Below are 16,530 nucleotides of genomic sequence, written 5' to 3' on the forward strand. Positions count from 1 at the left end.
TTAAAAATTTAAATTTTATACATTTATTATAATAAAAAATTTATAAATTAATAACTTGAATATATGTACTAAGAACAAATGTTAATAAAAATAAGAATGTGGGTAAGAAAAAGTAACTGTGAAAGGAAAATAACACTGTATAAATGAAGTCATGCATGAAATCATGGAAAGATGAGAAAGAAGGAAATAAAAGCTGAAACATTGAAGATAATTTTCATGCATTGCACATGTAGTGTGTTGGTGTATATATAGATTATTATTATTATAATAATAATATTGATATTTATATACCATCAATGCTTTGTAGAACCTTCTTAACTTTCCTCGTGCAACCATCACAGTGGATAGAAACTTTCAAGAACCATGTCTGATGAGAAACACATAACAAGAGAAAAATGAGCTTTAGTGGTTGACAGAAGCAGAATGAAGAGTTATTATATACAAAAAGGAACCAAATGAAGCTTGTTAGAATATATTTATAACAAAGCAAACCTGATACTTCAATGGAGGTTTTGAATCCATTAATAGCTAGAAAGGTGGAAGTGTGGTTGTTTTGGGAGATAGAAAGGGAAATTGGAAAGGTTGGAAGAATGAGAGTGACACTGGTGATGCCTTGATGGGGATTAAAGAAAGAAAAAGAGATGGAAAATGACAAGAATGTACTTGGATGGTATTTAGTATTTAGTTATTGAAAAAGTATAGGGAGATAATGAAAATACTAAACAATGTGAATAATAAATATGTCGTATGTTCAATTCAATAAATAGGTAGATGATTATGTTTATTATTTTTAATTGGATAGTTATTTCTTTTGATTTGATTTATTCATGCACATTTAATAATAACTGAATGTTCAATTTATTAGATATGCATATAATTATCTTAATGTTAAAGTTTAACAGATAATTTAAGAGTAAAGTATTTTTTAACTTTATTGAATCAATTCTAAAACTCATTCTTCACGTTATTTACAAAAAAGTCATTGTTATCAAGTGTCTTCATTATTTACTACCCGTTCTTTCTAACCATTTCTATCTAATCAATTCATTTCATCACATCATTTATTGCTCAACACAAAACAACTCAAAATCAATTATGTTACAAGTTAACTTGAATTAGTATAATAATTAGTTTATTAGTCTCTNTTAATCTTTAAGCTATTAACAATTATGCTATTTGTAAATTAGAGTTGGTGATAAAAATTAAATGATATAAATGTAGTAGACAGATACATACAGTTAGATTATTCTTTTTTTTTTCTTTGTCATTTTAATTTAGACGACTCAACGTTCGAGTTAACCATACTAGGTTCTAGCAAATTGGCGACAAGGGTGATCTTTACTAGGTTCTAACAAATGTGTTAAAAATCATAAAATTTTGAAAAAAATGTTGCAAATTTATTTTTGATAGCATTAATTCTTCTTATTTTATTACTTTTATATATTATCTCTCACCCGTTAATTTAGGGGGTATTATAGAAAAAGAAATATAATATGGTTACGTTGATATGTTAATCAGTTAATGCATATTTTATTATGTAGAAAAGAAAAAAACTTTAGCAAGTTAACACTCATTTCAAACAGAGTGTATATAACACTTATGTGATTAATTTATTTTCCCTCATTTTTTCTTGTCTTGTTTATAGGTGTACAAGGCCATTGTTTCATGTGCAAGATAACAAGTTGTTATTTCGTAGGAAGCTATTTGTTACTACTATACATTATTCCAAATGAGATTCTCTATGGCAACTTTATTAACTACATTAATGGATACTACTATCTTATTGACCATGGATTATATAGATACTTTGGTTAAAATTTTGAAATTTATAGGAAGTTTTCCTAAAGCTATTGTTAGCCACATATGGAGCAAAGTTGGATTTGGATGAGGCTAATACCTACAAAGTTTCCCTTCAAAACTACCTTAAATTTTCTTGCATGAATACACACAATTTATGGGCTTTAACGGTCTTGAGTTTGACCACTAATTACCACTCTTTTGGAAATTTTAAATATACTATAAAAAGGAAAAAAATAACTCACAAACAATCAGTTTTGAAATAATTAACGAGGAATGTTAGAGGCAGCAATTTTAGTGTTTTGTAACCATCAATTGGTCATCAATAGTGTTTTTAATAGTGTGAGATTCCATCTAATAATGAGAGATCACTCACTTTTATTTTGATGATTAAGTGCTGACAAAAAAAACAAAAATTGATGCTCCTAGAATTTTCTATAATTAATAGGCTCTTTACTTTTCTAAGGACAAAATCAAATCTATGTAAACAACATACAATGATACCCCTATCCCAATTAGTAGGTGTATTATTTAATATGAATTGGGAAATTGTTTTTTCGTATTATTGTTATTACAATTATCTCTCTTTTCTAGGAAGCATAAGAATAAGAGAAGAAATAAATAATGTAAGACAAAGCAAAAGAGCCAAAACTGTGGGCAATGGTGAAACGAAAGAATATAGTCCTACATAACAATTTAAGCAGAGCCAGAAAGAAGGGGCCCTTGAAATGAAAGCTTTTAGTTTGAACCAAAAACACTTGAAAGCATTTTACCACTTCTCCAAAATTTTACTGCCAAGAAAAGAAAGGACTAGTCACAGCTTCTGAAAGTTAAAGTCCACTAAGAGAAGGAAGGAAGAAGTGACTACTGATTACATCAAAATTGAAGGGTAGAACCGTATAAATTAACATTTCCAATCTGAACCCTTTATAATTATTTTAGCCAATTTAAGATAACCAAAAGCCATTTGAACTTTGCTTAAAGTGTTCTTAATTAGTGTTAGAATATATTAAGATGAATTAATTTTTATTAAAATTATTTAATATATCTAAATATTTATTATAAGATATTATTTTTTTATTATTTTAATTTTTTTAACATTTATAATTAATTTTTTATATTATATTATTTTAGACAACTTAAATAAACATAAATTTTTTTATTATTTTTTCTTACCTTTCTAACAATGAATTTGGTGCATTATCTCCAATGTCTGTATGCCACATCAAAAGGGTCTTCCCCGGAAGAAATTAAAACTAGCAATCATGTCATGCATGTATTTTCACTTCAAAGTGACAGTGACACCAATATAATTTGCACTAAATTGATATATTATTGATATCAAATACTTTTATTTGTACGTACATGTATGATTTTTTTACGATCATAAATAAGTCAAATATTTCTATCGATATAATAATGCAATGCATGATTCATATGATAAATTTCTTCTTCTTTTTACCCAAAAAAATATGAAATTTACTACATTGGAGAAGAGACCGTGGTCTGTGGACATGGACGAGACACAGAAACAGCATTCTATATGGATACATAATAACACCATTTTCGTAGTCCAAAAACTGCATGCACTTTTCCAAAGCATGGCATAAGAATGAGGTAAGCCTTTTTATGATCTTGTAATACTGTAATAGTAATGATACTCCTATATCAATATGGTTGTTGAAGTGAATAAACTAGCCATCAAATTCAAGAGTCAAGAATCAAGCTTCAAGACTCATTAATTTTTTTTGGTATAAATATGAGTATTAAGAGATATATTTATTAGGGCAAGTAAATTAAATAAAATAAATGACAATTAAAATGATCCGCAAACAACTTTCACATAAGGGTTACTCATATACATTTTTTTTTCATAATTCTATGTAAATTGTTCCAGGATGTAGCGGTTTATGAAAATAACAGAAACTATTATAGACTAAGGTGGTTTTCATGCAGCACGTGAATGATCAGAAACAACTACAGGGTGTAACATGAAGGAGGTGAAGCAGGCATAAATCGCTAGACGTAGCAGCGGTTTATGTTAATATGTTCTCCAGGATAATCTGCTAAATCTTGAAGACACTTGTTGCCTATATACCTTTTATAAACATGTGTATAATCCGCTACAGGGTGTAGTAGATTATCCTAGAAAACATATTAACATAAATCACTGCTGCCGGTTTATGCTTGCTTTATCTCCTTCAGAAATCGTTATACCCTGTAGTAGTTTCTGATCATTCACGTGCTGCATGGAAATCGCGCTAGCTTTCGTTTATATAGAATTATGAAAAATGTGTATATAGATAATTTTGATTGCCATTTATTTTATTTAAGTAACTTGCCCTATTTATTATATATGGAGTTATAACGTTAATATTTTAGATGATGAGAAATAAAAGGGAAAAAATAAAAAGAAAAAAATTAATTTTTTTTAATGTTGTTTGAATTAAAAAAAGAATAGATAAAAAAATAAAAGATTTTTTTTTGTTTAAATAAAAAAAATAACATTTTCTTTTTTTTTATATTTTATTTTCCTTCATAGTTTCCTAATCCAAACAAGCAGTAAAATATATGTAATTTATAGACATCACGTAACATACAAAAAATTAAATAGGACGATTGAAATCTTAGGGACAATTTTGGGACTTACCTCAAACGTTGAGGACAAAAACGATACTTTACTCTAAATTATATTAAATACGTAAGGTAAGCATTTTAAGATATTAATATCAGTAATTGTATCAAGATATTAGTAATGATTAAATTAATTTAAAAGTAAAAATTAAATTAATATCATTTAAACCGTAATTTTTTTTATAATAATATACATATCTCGTTTATAAATACGTTTATACTGTAAACGAGATATGTGTATTTTTTAAAATTTCATATATCTCGTTTGCAAATGAAATAGAACAAAATACAAACGTAATTTATTTCGTTTATAAACGAAATACGTTTATAATTATCTCCTTTGCATTGTAAATGAGATAAATAATGTTATGTAAATCGGTAAATACCTCCTAAATTATATATATTGATAAATAAAATATTTAATTTATTTATATAAAAAAGTTTTCATTTTAGTCAAATATTACGCACATAAGGTAAAATTTTTAGTTTCCATAAAAATGACTTGAAACGTGATTTTTAATGCCGTTACTATAGCATTTTTAGGTTGAGGCAACATTTAAAAAGTGTTGCTTAAAGGCTGATAAAAAATTGCTTTTGATCTATGACAATACTTTTGGACTTAAGGCAACGTTTTTAGACGGCATTGCATATGCAGCCATTGCCTTAGATCAAGGCAACACTTTTTTATTTCAAAAGCAACACTGTTGAGAGCAACACTTGGTAAGTGTTGCCTTTGGTTAAATAACAACAATACTTTAAAGATGTGTTTGAGACAACACTTTTGCAGTGTTGTCTCTTCTCTCGTATTTTGGTCACTACTAAAAAGTGTTGCCTATTTGCAATAAAATGCCACTCTTTTAAGTGTTGCTTATAAGTTGGAATTTGCAATCCTTTGAAGTGTTGCCTATTAGTTTTGAATATGCAACCCTTTAAAGTATTGCCTTTTCTTTTGGATATGCAATTGCAACCTATACAGTGTTGCCTTTTCTTTTGGATATGCAACATATACAAGTGTTGCTTTTCTTTTGGATATGCAACCAAACAAGTGTTGTCTAATATTCAAAATATGCAACTAATAAAAGGGTTGCATTTTTGATAAAAATAAAAATTATTTTTGTAATAAAAATACAAAAAAATAAAATTTACAATAAAATTTTTTGTTCATACATGTGTAATTATTTTAATTAATAAATAAATTTGTGTACAATGGAAAAAATTATAAAAGAGACAAAATAACTAATAATAAAATTTTAATTAAAATAGATATTAAAAAGTTCAATTAGTATTTCAAATACATGTTCATCAATAATTCTCAACAAAATAATAAAATTCTTGTCTAACAATAATTGTCATAATAAAATAGTAATTAATATTTATCAAAAAGATGTCAATCTACTTGCATATTTTATATCCATGCTTGACTTTGTTGGAACAATCTGATAGTGTGCGGATCCAAAATCAGTGCCAAATGAAAGCTTTTCGGTAACATCAGAGTAATGGTATGATGAACTCAAAATCCTCTTGCCTCCATTGAGTCCAATAACTGCTGCAGTAGCCATTGTTATACTCCCCTAATAACTATGTGCGAGTAACATCAAAGTTCCCTATTAAATTAAGAATACTCAATAATTCTTAACCTGTGTCAGCTGAAAATACAGGTGTCAGAAAACTCCCAAATTGTTCTAAGTTTTAACCATATGATTATCCATAAAATAGCAAAACAACACTAATAGAATAAAATCAAAGGAACAAAATAATTCAGGATCCATATACTTCAATTTTTTAGTGTAAAATCCATTGAAACAACTTATAAAGTTACAGCATATAAAAGCGGAAATTCCCAAATGAAAAACAAACACATAAATGAATTGGGGTTTAGTTAAAGTTGCATTTAAAAAAAATTGAAACATAAAAGGTGCAATAACGGAAAATGTTACATGGTATGTGTTTGATGAAGTACCTGAGTAAACTGAGAAAGTGAAATGCAATTCAGAAAATGATGATTGCTCCAAAAAGGTATTAGCTTAGTAGTTCTTATTTAGAATCATAAAATTATAAGGAACAAGCTCACAAGAAGAGACTTCACTCACATAATTGTTGGTGTGGAAGGAAATAACGTTGCCACTATATTAGATTTTTCTCTTTTTTTTTTAATGATTATTCTTTTATTATCACTATCATATAAAATTAATTAATTTATGTTTGAGAGAAAGCAACAGAGAAATAAATGACTGAAACATAAATTTGAAGGGAAAAAAATGAAAAGACAAAGATATGAAACAACTCCCTTGACAATTTCTGCCATTCCTGTGAATGAAACAGCAGTTACTAGAGTCTGTTGCAGTGACAACACGCATCACTCTCCAACATATTCACATTATTTCAGCAATGAGGAAAAAATTTTCTTCCTCACAGTAGCACAACGCTACAAAAATAATTAATTAAAAAGGAAAAAAAGATGATTGATTAAAAATAGCAAGAGTGTATTGCAGAAGCCACCATGAAGTAAGATGGCAGAAGACAGAGAAAGCAAAGGCCAAAAATGTTGATAGTCCATTCCCAATAAATGATAAATCACAAAAATTAAAAATTATTGACAAAGAAACAGAATTATTTATTCTACAACTCACCTTAACAGAAGGAATACTCCAATATGCAATTAACTTTTGAAATTGAACTTCTGGAATATCTAAAGGGTGATTTTTCAGCATATCTTCAATGTTGTTATATCTCTCAAAATGCTTTCCCTTGATTCTTGTTTTGTAACCTTTCCAAGCTTCTCGAACACCAGTCATCACCCACTCTTTTCCCTCTTTTGGAAGAATGAACTTTGACTACGAAAAAGTACAAAACAAAAATTGTAAATGACAATTCAAGAACACTAAAAACAAAGACAAAACTGTAGAATAAAACAGCAGCTATATATTTTTACAAAACTACATCTAAACCATACGAAATTGGAAAATTTCAGATCATAAAAAATAGATGAGAAATAAAACACTTATGTTAATATATTTCCATATGCGCTTTTTGACTTTGAGGGGCACAGCTTTTCAACTAGTGTACATCAATGTTATGAAATCACTATTCCTTCCCATTGTTCCAATAAAGTAAGTTAAGTCCTTCACTCTTCTTGGAGTTGGTCCCACTGCTTGTCCTTTATAAAAAGTCACCTCTTCTCTTTCTTCCCAACTTCTTGCATGGATTTTAGCACACCTTGTTTTTTCTCGTGTCCTTCTAGTCTTTGGAGTATCTATAAATATGTGCAATTTAACCATTTAAATGAATTATATAGCTATACATGCTAATGAATAAGTAAAATGATAATTATGTATAAAGTACAGCACCTTTAACATTGTTAGTTTCCATAAGGTAATTGTCATCACCATGAAGAACTGCATCTTCATCATATTCACCAACATAGTCCTCATCATCCGAGAAATCATCATCATCATCATCATCATCATCATCTCCAACTTCATTAGCATTTGCTCCACTATGTTCCTCCTCTCCTTCCACATGAATCCCATTTGTCTCCAAAAATGTATCAAGTGCCATGGCTTGACAACTTGATTTTGTATTTATCTTCCTAAGATTTTGTTGTTTTTCCTGAATAGATCTTTCATTTTCAACACTTGGTTCAAAATGGTCATCTTCTCTTTCCAAATGAATCCCATGTGTCTCCAAAAATTTATCCATACCCATGGTTGGACGCTTTTTAAGATTTTCTGGTTCTTCTTCACTAGCTCTAATTTTCTGGTTCGGCGTACTTTTCATTCTTTTGGAAATTGGGACTTCTTTTTGAGTGCTTTGCTTAGAAGGCATAAGAGTCACTCTCTTTTTTCCATGACCACCAGCCATCATGGGAGAGATAAAATGCTGCTGCTTATGAATTTCTGCTATATTTTTCTACATGAATTGCTTGTTGCTTTGATACTGTTTTACCAGTCTTCTCCGCTTTGGAGTAGTTCTTGTTTCCATTGTATTTCTGAAATAAACAAAATAAACCTATTCTATTAGAACCTTAAAAATAAAAAGAAAATAAAATTAATCAGTTATGCTATAGCTGTTGTATGTCAATAAAAAAAGAAGACTACTATTTAATAGAAATAAACAAAAAGGCATGCCATAAGACACATATATAAAAAAGTAATACATCTTTCATTCCACTTCCCTATTGTTTAATGCAATTAAAAAGTTAAAGTATATACATCCTTCATTCCACTTCCCTACTATTTAGTGTAATGAAGGAAAAAAGTATAAATCATTCAATGCCATCTTCGGAATTATCTTCTGATTCTGTGTTATATTCTTGTGAAAGAAGAACTCCTTTTGAAGCATCTATAACAACTTCATGCAAGTCACCCCTAATCAAATCAATTTCACCATTATCATTGGGTATAGAAGGACCCATTGACTGGTTTCAATTTTTCCACAGTTCAATAATATATAGCTATGGGCTTGGTTTCGAGACTTGTCATCAAGAGAAAAAAGCTCACCCTTCTTTGCTCCCAATGGACAGCCTTTCTTAGGAAACAAAATTGGAAATGAATATGAAATTTCTGCTTCAAAGTCATTAGCATCATTATTCCGGGGTATTCTATTCAATTTTGTTTGAAAACCATCATGTAAATAACGTGAGCAAAAAGTCAAACACTCATCAACCAAGTAGGCCTCCACAATAGATCCTTCAGGACGACTTCTATTTCGAACATATGACTTCAAAGTACACATGTATCTTTTGGGAGGATACATCCACCAAAATTGAACTGGGCCGCCTAGTCTCACTTCATTAGCCAAATGAATAGGCAAATGCATCATTATGTCAAAAAATGAAGGAGGAAAAATCGTCTCCAATTGGCATAGTGTTATCACAATCTCTGCTTCCAATTGATTTATCCCTTCTAATGTGATAACCTTTTGACATAACCGACGAAAAAAAGAGCCAAGCCTAATTAAAGGGATTGCGACCGAATCTGGAAGTATATTTTTGATGGAAATTTGCAGCAAATAATGCAGCATAAAATGGGCATCATGAGTCTTGTAACTAGATACTTTTCTTTCTGCAAGGTTCACGCATCGAGAAATATTTGAGGCAACACCATCAGGTAGCTTTGCTTTCTTCAAGACATCACAAAAAATTGATTTCTCAGCTTTAGTCATGGAGAAACATGCTTTTGCAAACTTCACTTTTCTATGACCTCTTATTTCTTTTGGATGAAGATTCTTACGAATGCCTATTTCTTGCAAGTCATATCGAGCATTTAGGTGGCCTTTTGTCTTACCAGATATATCCAAGAGAGTTCCAAGAATGCTGTCAACTATATTCTTTTCTATATGCATTACATCAAGATTGTGTCTTGATGTGTTATACTTCCAGTAAAGTAAATAAAAAAAGATTGACCTTTTTCTCCATGGACCTTCATTCACCTTTTTTTTTGTCTTCCCAAAGGAATTCTCCATAGAATCTAAGTGACTTAAAACTTCCATGCCCTCTAGCAATGGTGGAGCTTTCCGATGTTCTTCTTTTCCATTAAATGACCTCTTATTAGTTCTCCATGGATGTTCCTCGGGCAAAAAAAACACGATGACCCATATAACACATCTTTCGACTATGTGTAAGATAACTAGAACAAGTCCCATAGTTACAAGAAAGGCAAGCTAGTTTCCCCTTTGTACTCCACCCGGATAACATTGCATATGCAGGGAAATCACTAATTGTCCATAAGAGAGCTGCATGCATTTGAAAAGTTTTATTTCTTGCGGCATCGTATGTTTCTACCCCAAGTTCCCATAACTCCTTCAATTCCTCAATCAATGGTTGCAGTTACACGTCAATATCATTTCCTGGCGATTTTGGTCCTGGGATCAACAGAGAAAGCATGAAGTATCCTTGTTTCATGCACATCCATGGTGGCAAGTTATAAGTCATTAAAATAACCAGCCATGTGCTATGAGATATACTCATGGTTCGAAACAGATTGAATCCATCGCTCACCAAACCAAGTCTCAAGTTACAAGGTTCCTTGGCGAATTTTGAATGTCGATTATCAAAATATTTTCATGATTGACCATCAGCAGGATGCTTTAGCTTTCCATCCTTTTTACGCTATTCCTGATGCCAACTCATATTCTTAGCCGTCTTTGAGTACATGAATAGCCTTTAAAGCCTGGGAATTAGGGAAAAGTGCCGTAATGTCTTTGCAGGAATGTTGTGAGCTTTCTTTGAAGATATGTCACCTTCAACTACCGCAGTCTCAATCCAACAAGAAGTTTCACATTCATGGCAACATGTTTCATTCTTGTGCTCTTTCCAATATAGCATGCAATCATTTGGGAATGCATCAATCTTTTTATAATCAAGACCTAAATCTCTCACCATAGCCTTGGCTTTGTTGAAAGAAGAAGGGAGATTCAAGTTAGGAATAGCCTCTTTCAACAACTCCAGGAGGGAAGTGAACGAGGCATTGCTCCATCCATGTAGACACTTCAACAAGTATAGTCGGATGGTGAAAGATAATGTAGAAAATCCCTTGCAACCAGGATATAGTTCCTTGCTAGCCTCGTCAACCAAATTATAGAACTTCTTTGCATCTTCGTTCATACCTTCTTTTTCTCCCTCAACATCTGCCACATTCCTAAACCTTTCGTCTAGCAAGCCTTCAACGTCATCGCATGAATAAATCTCATCGGTATCACCAGTATCGACATCCATACCAATTACACTTTCCCCATGATTAACCCATCGTGTATATCCCTTGACAAATCCAAAGCATATTAAATCGCTATAAATAGACTCTCTTTGACCCTAAAGGAAGTTGCAACATTTTGCACAAGGACATAGAATTTCCTCTCCTTGAGGATTTCCAACGGAGTAAGCATAGTCCAAGAATCTATTGACACCGTCTCTAAACTCTTGGCTGTCTTGGTAAACTCATCCAGTTCTTGGATGAGTCCTGGAAAAACCTAATTGTTCATAATGATATTACTATTAAACTAAAAACGATTATCGTCTTAAACATCAGCTAAAAACGATTTTCATTTATCAAAATGGAATCTGAAACTTGCTATATATGCACGGTTGCTTAATATAAAATATATAAAAAAGTGCAAAAGAATAACATAAACATATATCAATTAGTATAATAAAAGAGTAAAGATATACAACATACTTTAAGTGTCGATTAAGCTCTTTATTTATAATATTTGAAAGATAAATTTGAGGAATTCGAATACATATAGAATTCTCCTTAGTTTGAATATAAAAATAAAAGATATATTAAGTATTTATCATAAAAGATATAATTATTCTAAAAGAAATATTAATAATTACTTTTGAAAAGATATATTTTAAAATAAAAATGCTTTTATATTTTAATTTTTTAATTAAACAATCAGTATTTTGTTACATAAAAAAGTGCAAAAGAATAACATAAACATATAAAAGCAAATAAGTATAAGATAGAAATATCTTACGAGGTCATGCCGCAACAATTTGCTATATATATTTGCACTTAGTATTCACCAAAGATCCGTAAATATTTTTTTTATCAATCTCCTTCAAGAAAAAAAACCAGAGATTAGTGTAATAGAAATAAATAAAAAAACACACAATAAATTCTGATGACCTTTTGCATTTCTTAATTACAACTTATCTTATTTATATTTTGTAATTATTGCAAGCCGAAGAATTAACAGAGCAGAAAATTTCTTCATTGGTAGCAAGGTTGAATGAAAGAAAAATTCTTAGATGGGTGAAGCATGATTAACAGCCTTACAATGCTAGTCTTGAACAGTAAAAGATGAACCATAAGGGTAGGATTGACAAGACAAAGCTAGAACATCGATATTGGGGTAAAGAACAAAGCTTCTAGAAGATATATAGAAAACCAAAAGGAGAGGAAAGATGAAAGCACGCCATATATACCTCTTAGAACTAGGAGCTCAGCAAAGAATGAGTAGAGGTTCCTTAGTCTACATCTTGGTCAAGAGTAATAGGTTTCTTTGCCTTGTTATTGTAGTTTTATGTGGTTTTACTTGGTGCTGTAGGATAAGCCATATAATAAAGATGATGATCTTATAAAGGCCACATCTTTTGAGGTTATATCAACCCTAAGGGATGTTTTTAAAACAAGTTCCCTTTGGACAGACCACATCCAGACTTACACTAAGGTTTGGATCTTTCTCTATATGAGTTTATTAGGGAGAGGAAATTGGAGTTATCCTTTGTTTATGTGGCACTATTTATTTGCATCAATTACTTTCTAGTGTCTCATGTTTAAGTTACTTGACTAAATGAATCTTTTCTTAATATTGTAACAAATCCAATGAATTGATCTATCACACCATCTTGTCACATGGAAAATAGTTATTATCCATCATTTTTGATAATTTTACTGCTAGTGAACCGAAGTGGTAGAAGGAAGAAATATGAAAGGTTTAGTGAGGAACAAAAATGTTTGGTAAAGGGTGGGTAAATTATTATTATTCTCATTAACCACATATTAAATTCCTTGAAAATGTACCTTTTTAATATGTTTTTAATGACTAAAACTGTTAACATATAGACATATACACCCATTGGAACGGGATCAGAATGTTAAGTGAGCATTATTCTACAAAACCACAATGGATTAGCAAGATTTGAGAGTTCCCTTGCTCCCCAAACTTAATGACTAATTTCTCATCTGAACCTGTTCTACACCTCTAATAACCATAATCTCTTTTATTTCTTCTTGCTAATTAACTAATTCCTATCCAAGGCCCAGGTTCCTTTTAACATAATTAACCCCCAACCTCAAATTCAGTTGTTGCACATGCTTTCATTTTTCTTTGTCCTATTTGCTTTATTGTACAATATTGAGAACCCTAAAAATGTGATAGCTTTCACAATTTTCATGTATTCAGGAAGCATCACTCAAATTCAAATAATGAAAAAATAAGTATATTCGCTTTTTTCCCACGCTAAAATAAGTATATGATTGTATATGACTGTATATAAAAATTTATTAACTTCTTTGTGGACTAATTCTTAATGCATATTGAATTATTGATGCATCAAGAATAGCAAGTGGCATATATGTATATATTTATTTGTTTGATTTATCTTGTGCTTCTAGAATCTAGAGTGAAAAAATTGGACAATACCTAAAAAATATTTGAAGAAGCTATAACAGAAAGTGACTCACTGACATGGAAAATTTCTCAACTATCCATATAGTACATATTTTCTTAATTCTAGAATCAGTATCATTATCAAGATTGGAAAAAGAATCAAACTTACTTTATGGCCTTTGATGTTCACTACTAACCTGTGAGGCAAGTAAAGTTGATACTGATTGACAGGATAAACACAGAGATATTCTTCAAAGTTTGCATACCAAATTTGAACTCCTAATTTTTTTAGACAGTATCTGTGTCTAAAAGGAAAATTGTTAACACAAATATTTCTACCTGATAAAATAAATATGCATATAGAATAAATTGTGAAATTCCCACTAGCCATTCATGAATGTCAATTCAGAAATTAGGTGCATTTCATTTGAATTCTAATCAGAAGATGACTCATGACTGTATATGACCTTTGTGTTTGTGGATTGATCTGCACTCACAATTGAAAATACTTTGTGAGTGCAATCTAGTTCACAGGTCAAACCAAGGGTGTATAATTCCCTTGCATAACAACTTACAAACTTCAAAATCTAATTTAGAAATTTCAACTATAAGAAAATAAAGAGATATCTTTTGGCATGGTAAGATGTGAAGTTTATTGAACTTACTATTAATGAAGTTATTGTTCTCCATGTTGCAACAAATCAGTTCCATGAGACTGAGCAGCTAAGAGGTCTTCCTTCATTCAACTTGGAACTACAAATAAAAATGGGTTATATTTTGAAATATTTATAAAGATATGATAAATGAAGAACATATGTTTCTGACCCACTTGTGACAAAGACAAAGGCGATTTACCAATACACGGCATTCAATAGTTATAAAAAATTCTTCCCAAGGCTATGACCGATCGCTAGCATAACAAAGTAACCAGCATTTGGTTTAAATCAAGTTTACCCTAAAATTCCAACAGGTTAACCCATTTTTTTCAAGACTAGTTATCTTGGACATACCTAAATGCATTTCCACATTCCCTCTAACAATATCACATCCAACCACAAGAGAAAACAACCAGATTTTATGTATTTAAATAAAAACCGAAAACAAAGGTAAACACGACATTTATCTAAGCTACATCCCCAACACAGAAAGCTAGCAGGGTATACCAAAGGATCTAGAAACAGCAGCTATCAGTTGATTAGGCCATAATTCTCAAGTTTTAAGACCCTTCCATAGAAATGGATCTCAAGCATTTTTAGAAAGTTGACACAAACTTAGTATTACAAGTATAAGTATTATGATTCAAAACTAATGCACACAGTGACAGTATAGTTGCCTCAACACTAATGCACACAGCAACAAGTTTCATATAACTAAAAATTAGGATTCAAAACACAAAAATAGAAAAAAAAAAAACAGAGGAAAAATCATGAGTACCTGCAGAACAAAGATCAGCGGTGATGAACTCTAGCAGAAGAACACTGGCAAATTGGAAGAGATCAGAGCTGAACGGCAAGCGAAACCTAGAGAAGCTCGAAACAACAACATTATTACCAAAAACCCTATAATAGCAACATCAACATTATTAAAATTAGGATTCAAAATGAAAAAGGAAAAGGAATAGGCAGAATCATAGGTACCTGCAATGATGAACAAGCGAGAAGAAATGATCGAAGCTCGAACTGCTAGTAGAGACGATTGAAGGTCAAACGCGAACAAAGTGGATCGAATCTCGAATGGGAGCAGAGAAGATTGAATCTCGAACTGTGAGCAGAGAGAATCAAAGCTCAAACGCGTGTCAAGATCTCCATTGCCATCCTCGAAGAGAAGAAGCCGAAGATGAAGATGATTTAGGAAACTATCATTTGCATGCACAGATCTACAAGGAAAACGAGAGATCACCTTACGAAGTGTGCTATCCTTAGGGAGAAAGCTCCCAATGGTTTTCCCATACACTTCACAAGTTGAGAAATGAAAGAGATGCTTGGTGTGTTTGTAATTTCAAAAATTAGGGTTGGAGTTTTATTTCAGTAGAAGGTGAAGATGATGAATTGAATTGGGTTTTGTTTTTCTTTTTTTTTTTTAGTTAAAGTGGGAAAAAAATAATTTTTGTTAAAATGTTTGGAGGGAAGATTATAATTTTAAGAAAAAATATTAATTTATTTTAGGTAACATTTATAAGTTGATGTTTATTAAAAATTTTAAAGCAACTTTTATAAAATATAATATATGAATACAATAAATGTTGTCTATTTAATTTATTAAAGCAACATTTTTGTTATGTTTTTTAATTAACTAAAAAGGAACAGTTATAACATGTTGATTTAAAAAAGTTGCAATAGTTTTATTTTTTGCAACAAATATTAAGAGTTGCTTTTTATTATTTTAGACAACACTTTTTAAGTATTGTTTAGAATATATATTTCCATAGATCAAAATTGTTGTAGTGCGTAATGCCACTTCCCATTCAATGCTCATACATATATTTATTAAAGGTCCTTGTTTCTATTATTATAATCTTAAAATTTCTTTAAAAAACAAATTAATTAAATCCTATTTTATTTAGTATTTCCTTTGCCACACAACAACTATCAAGTAAAATTGTTTTGTTCAAAATAGTTAAACTTCTTAATATTTATTATCTTTTGTTTTTTTACCCTTTAAAAAAAGACACTACAACAATTCATAATTTCAGCGGCCATTTTTTAGAAGCGGTGAAATACAATTGCCATCGCTGCTACCCATCTTTTCATATACCAGCAGTATAAAGCAACTGCCTCTAAAACACAAATCCGACGGCAGTCATTATATTTGCTCCACGGCATTTTAAGAAATTCGCGCTATTACCCGCTGAACCTGCTTAATTTCTTTTTCGTTCGCACTTCTCACTAGCTCCACTAGCCACTACTATTAAATATATATTATATTTTGAAATGCAATGTTTATATTATTTTGGTAAATTTTTCTTTTTTTTTTTTTGAGGTGTGT

General features: G+C 30.6%; 1 protein-coding gene and 1 long non-coding RNA gene across 3 annotated transcripts; both read right to left on the bottom strand.

The window, feature by feature from the left end:
- Positions 7,034-11,993, bottom strand: LOC110270959 (chromatin modification-related protein EAF7-like). 2 transcript variants are annotated; one of them, XM_021120921.1, is made up of 3 exons: positions 11,908-11,993; positions 7,779-8,419; positions 7,034-7,684 (listed from the first exon to the last, which is right to left on the bottom strand). In XM_021120921.1, exons 2-3 carry the CDS (start codon positions 8,293-8,295, stop codon positions 7,485-7,487), a joined length of 717 nt encoding a protein of 238 aa, XP_020976580.1. In that variant the 5' UTR covers positions 8,296-8,419; positions 11,908-11,993; the 3' UTR covers positions 7,034-7,484. The 2 variants fall into 2 exon arrangements, 1 of the variants encoding a protein (XP_020976580.1); XR_002360800.1 differs by lacking the exon at positions 7,779-8,419 and having other exon boundaries at positions 11,908-11,936.
- On the bottom strand, positions 13,391-15,189 carry LOC110270960. The gene is made up of 3 exons (XR_002360801.1): positions 14,980-15,189; positions 14,211-14,298; positions 13,391-13,850 (listed from the first exon to the last, which is right to left on the bottom strand). It is a non-coding gene; the product is annotated as an uncharacterized LOC110270960 (long non-coding RNA).

The sequence above is a fragment of the Arachis ipaensis genome, chromosome B04 (assembly GCF_000816755.2).
Source record: "Arachis ipaensis cultivar K30076 chromosome B04, Araip1.1, whole genome shotgun sequence".
In the NCBI taxonomy this organism is placed as follows: Eukaryota; Viridiplantae; Streptophyta; class Magnoliopsida; order Fabales; family Fabaceae; genus Arachis; species Arachis ipaensis.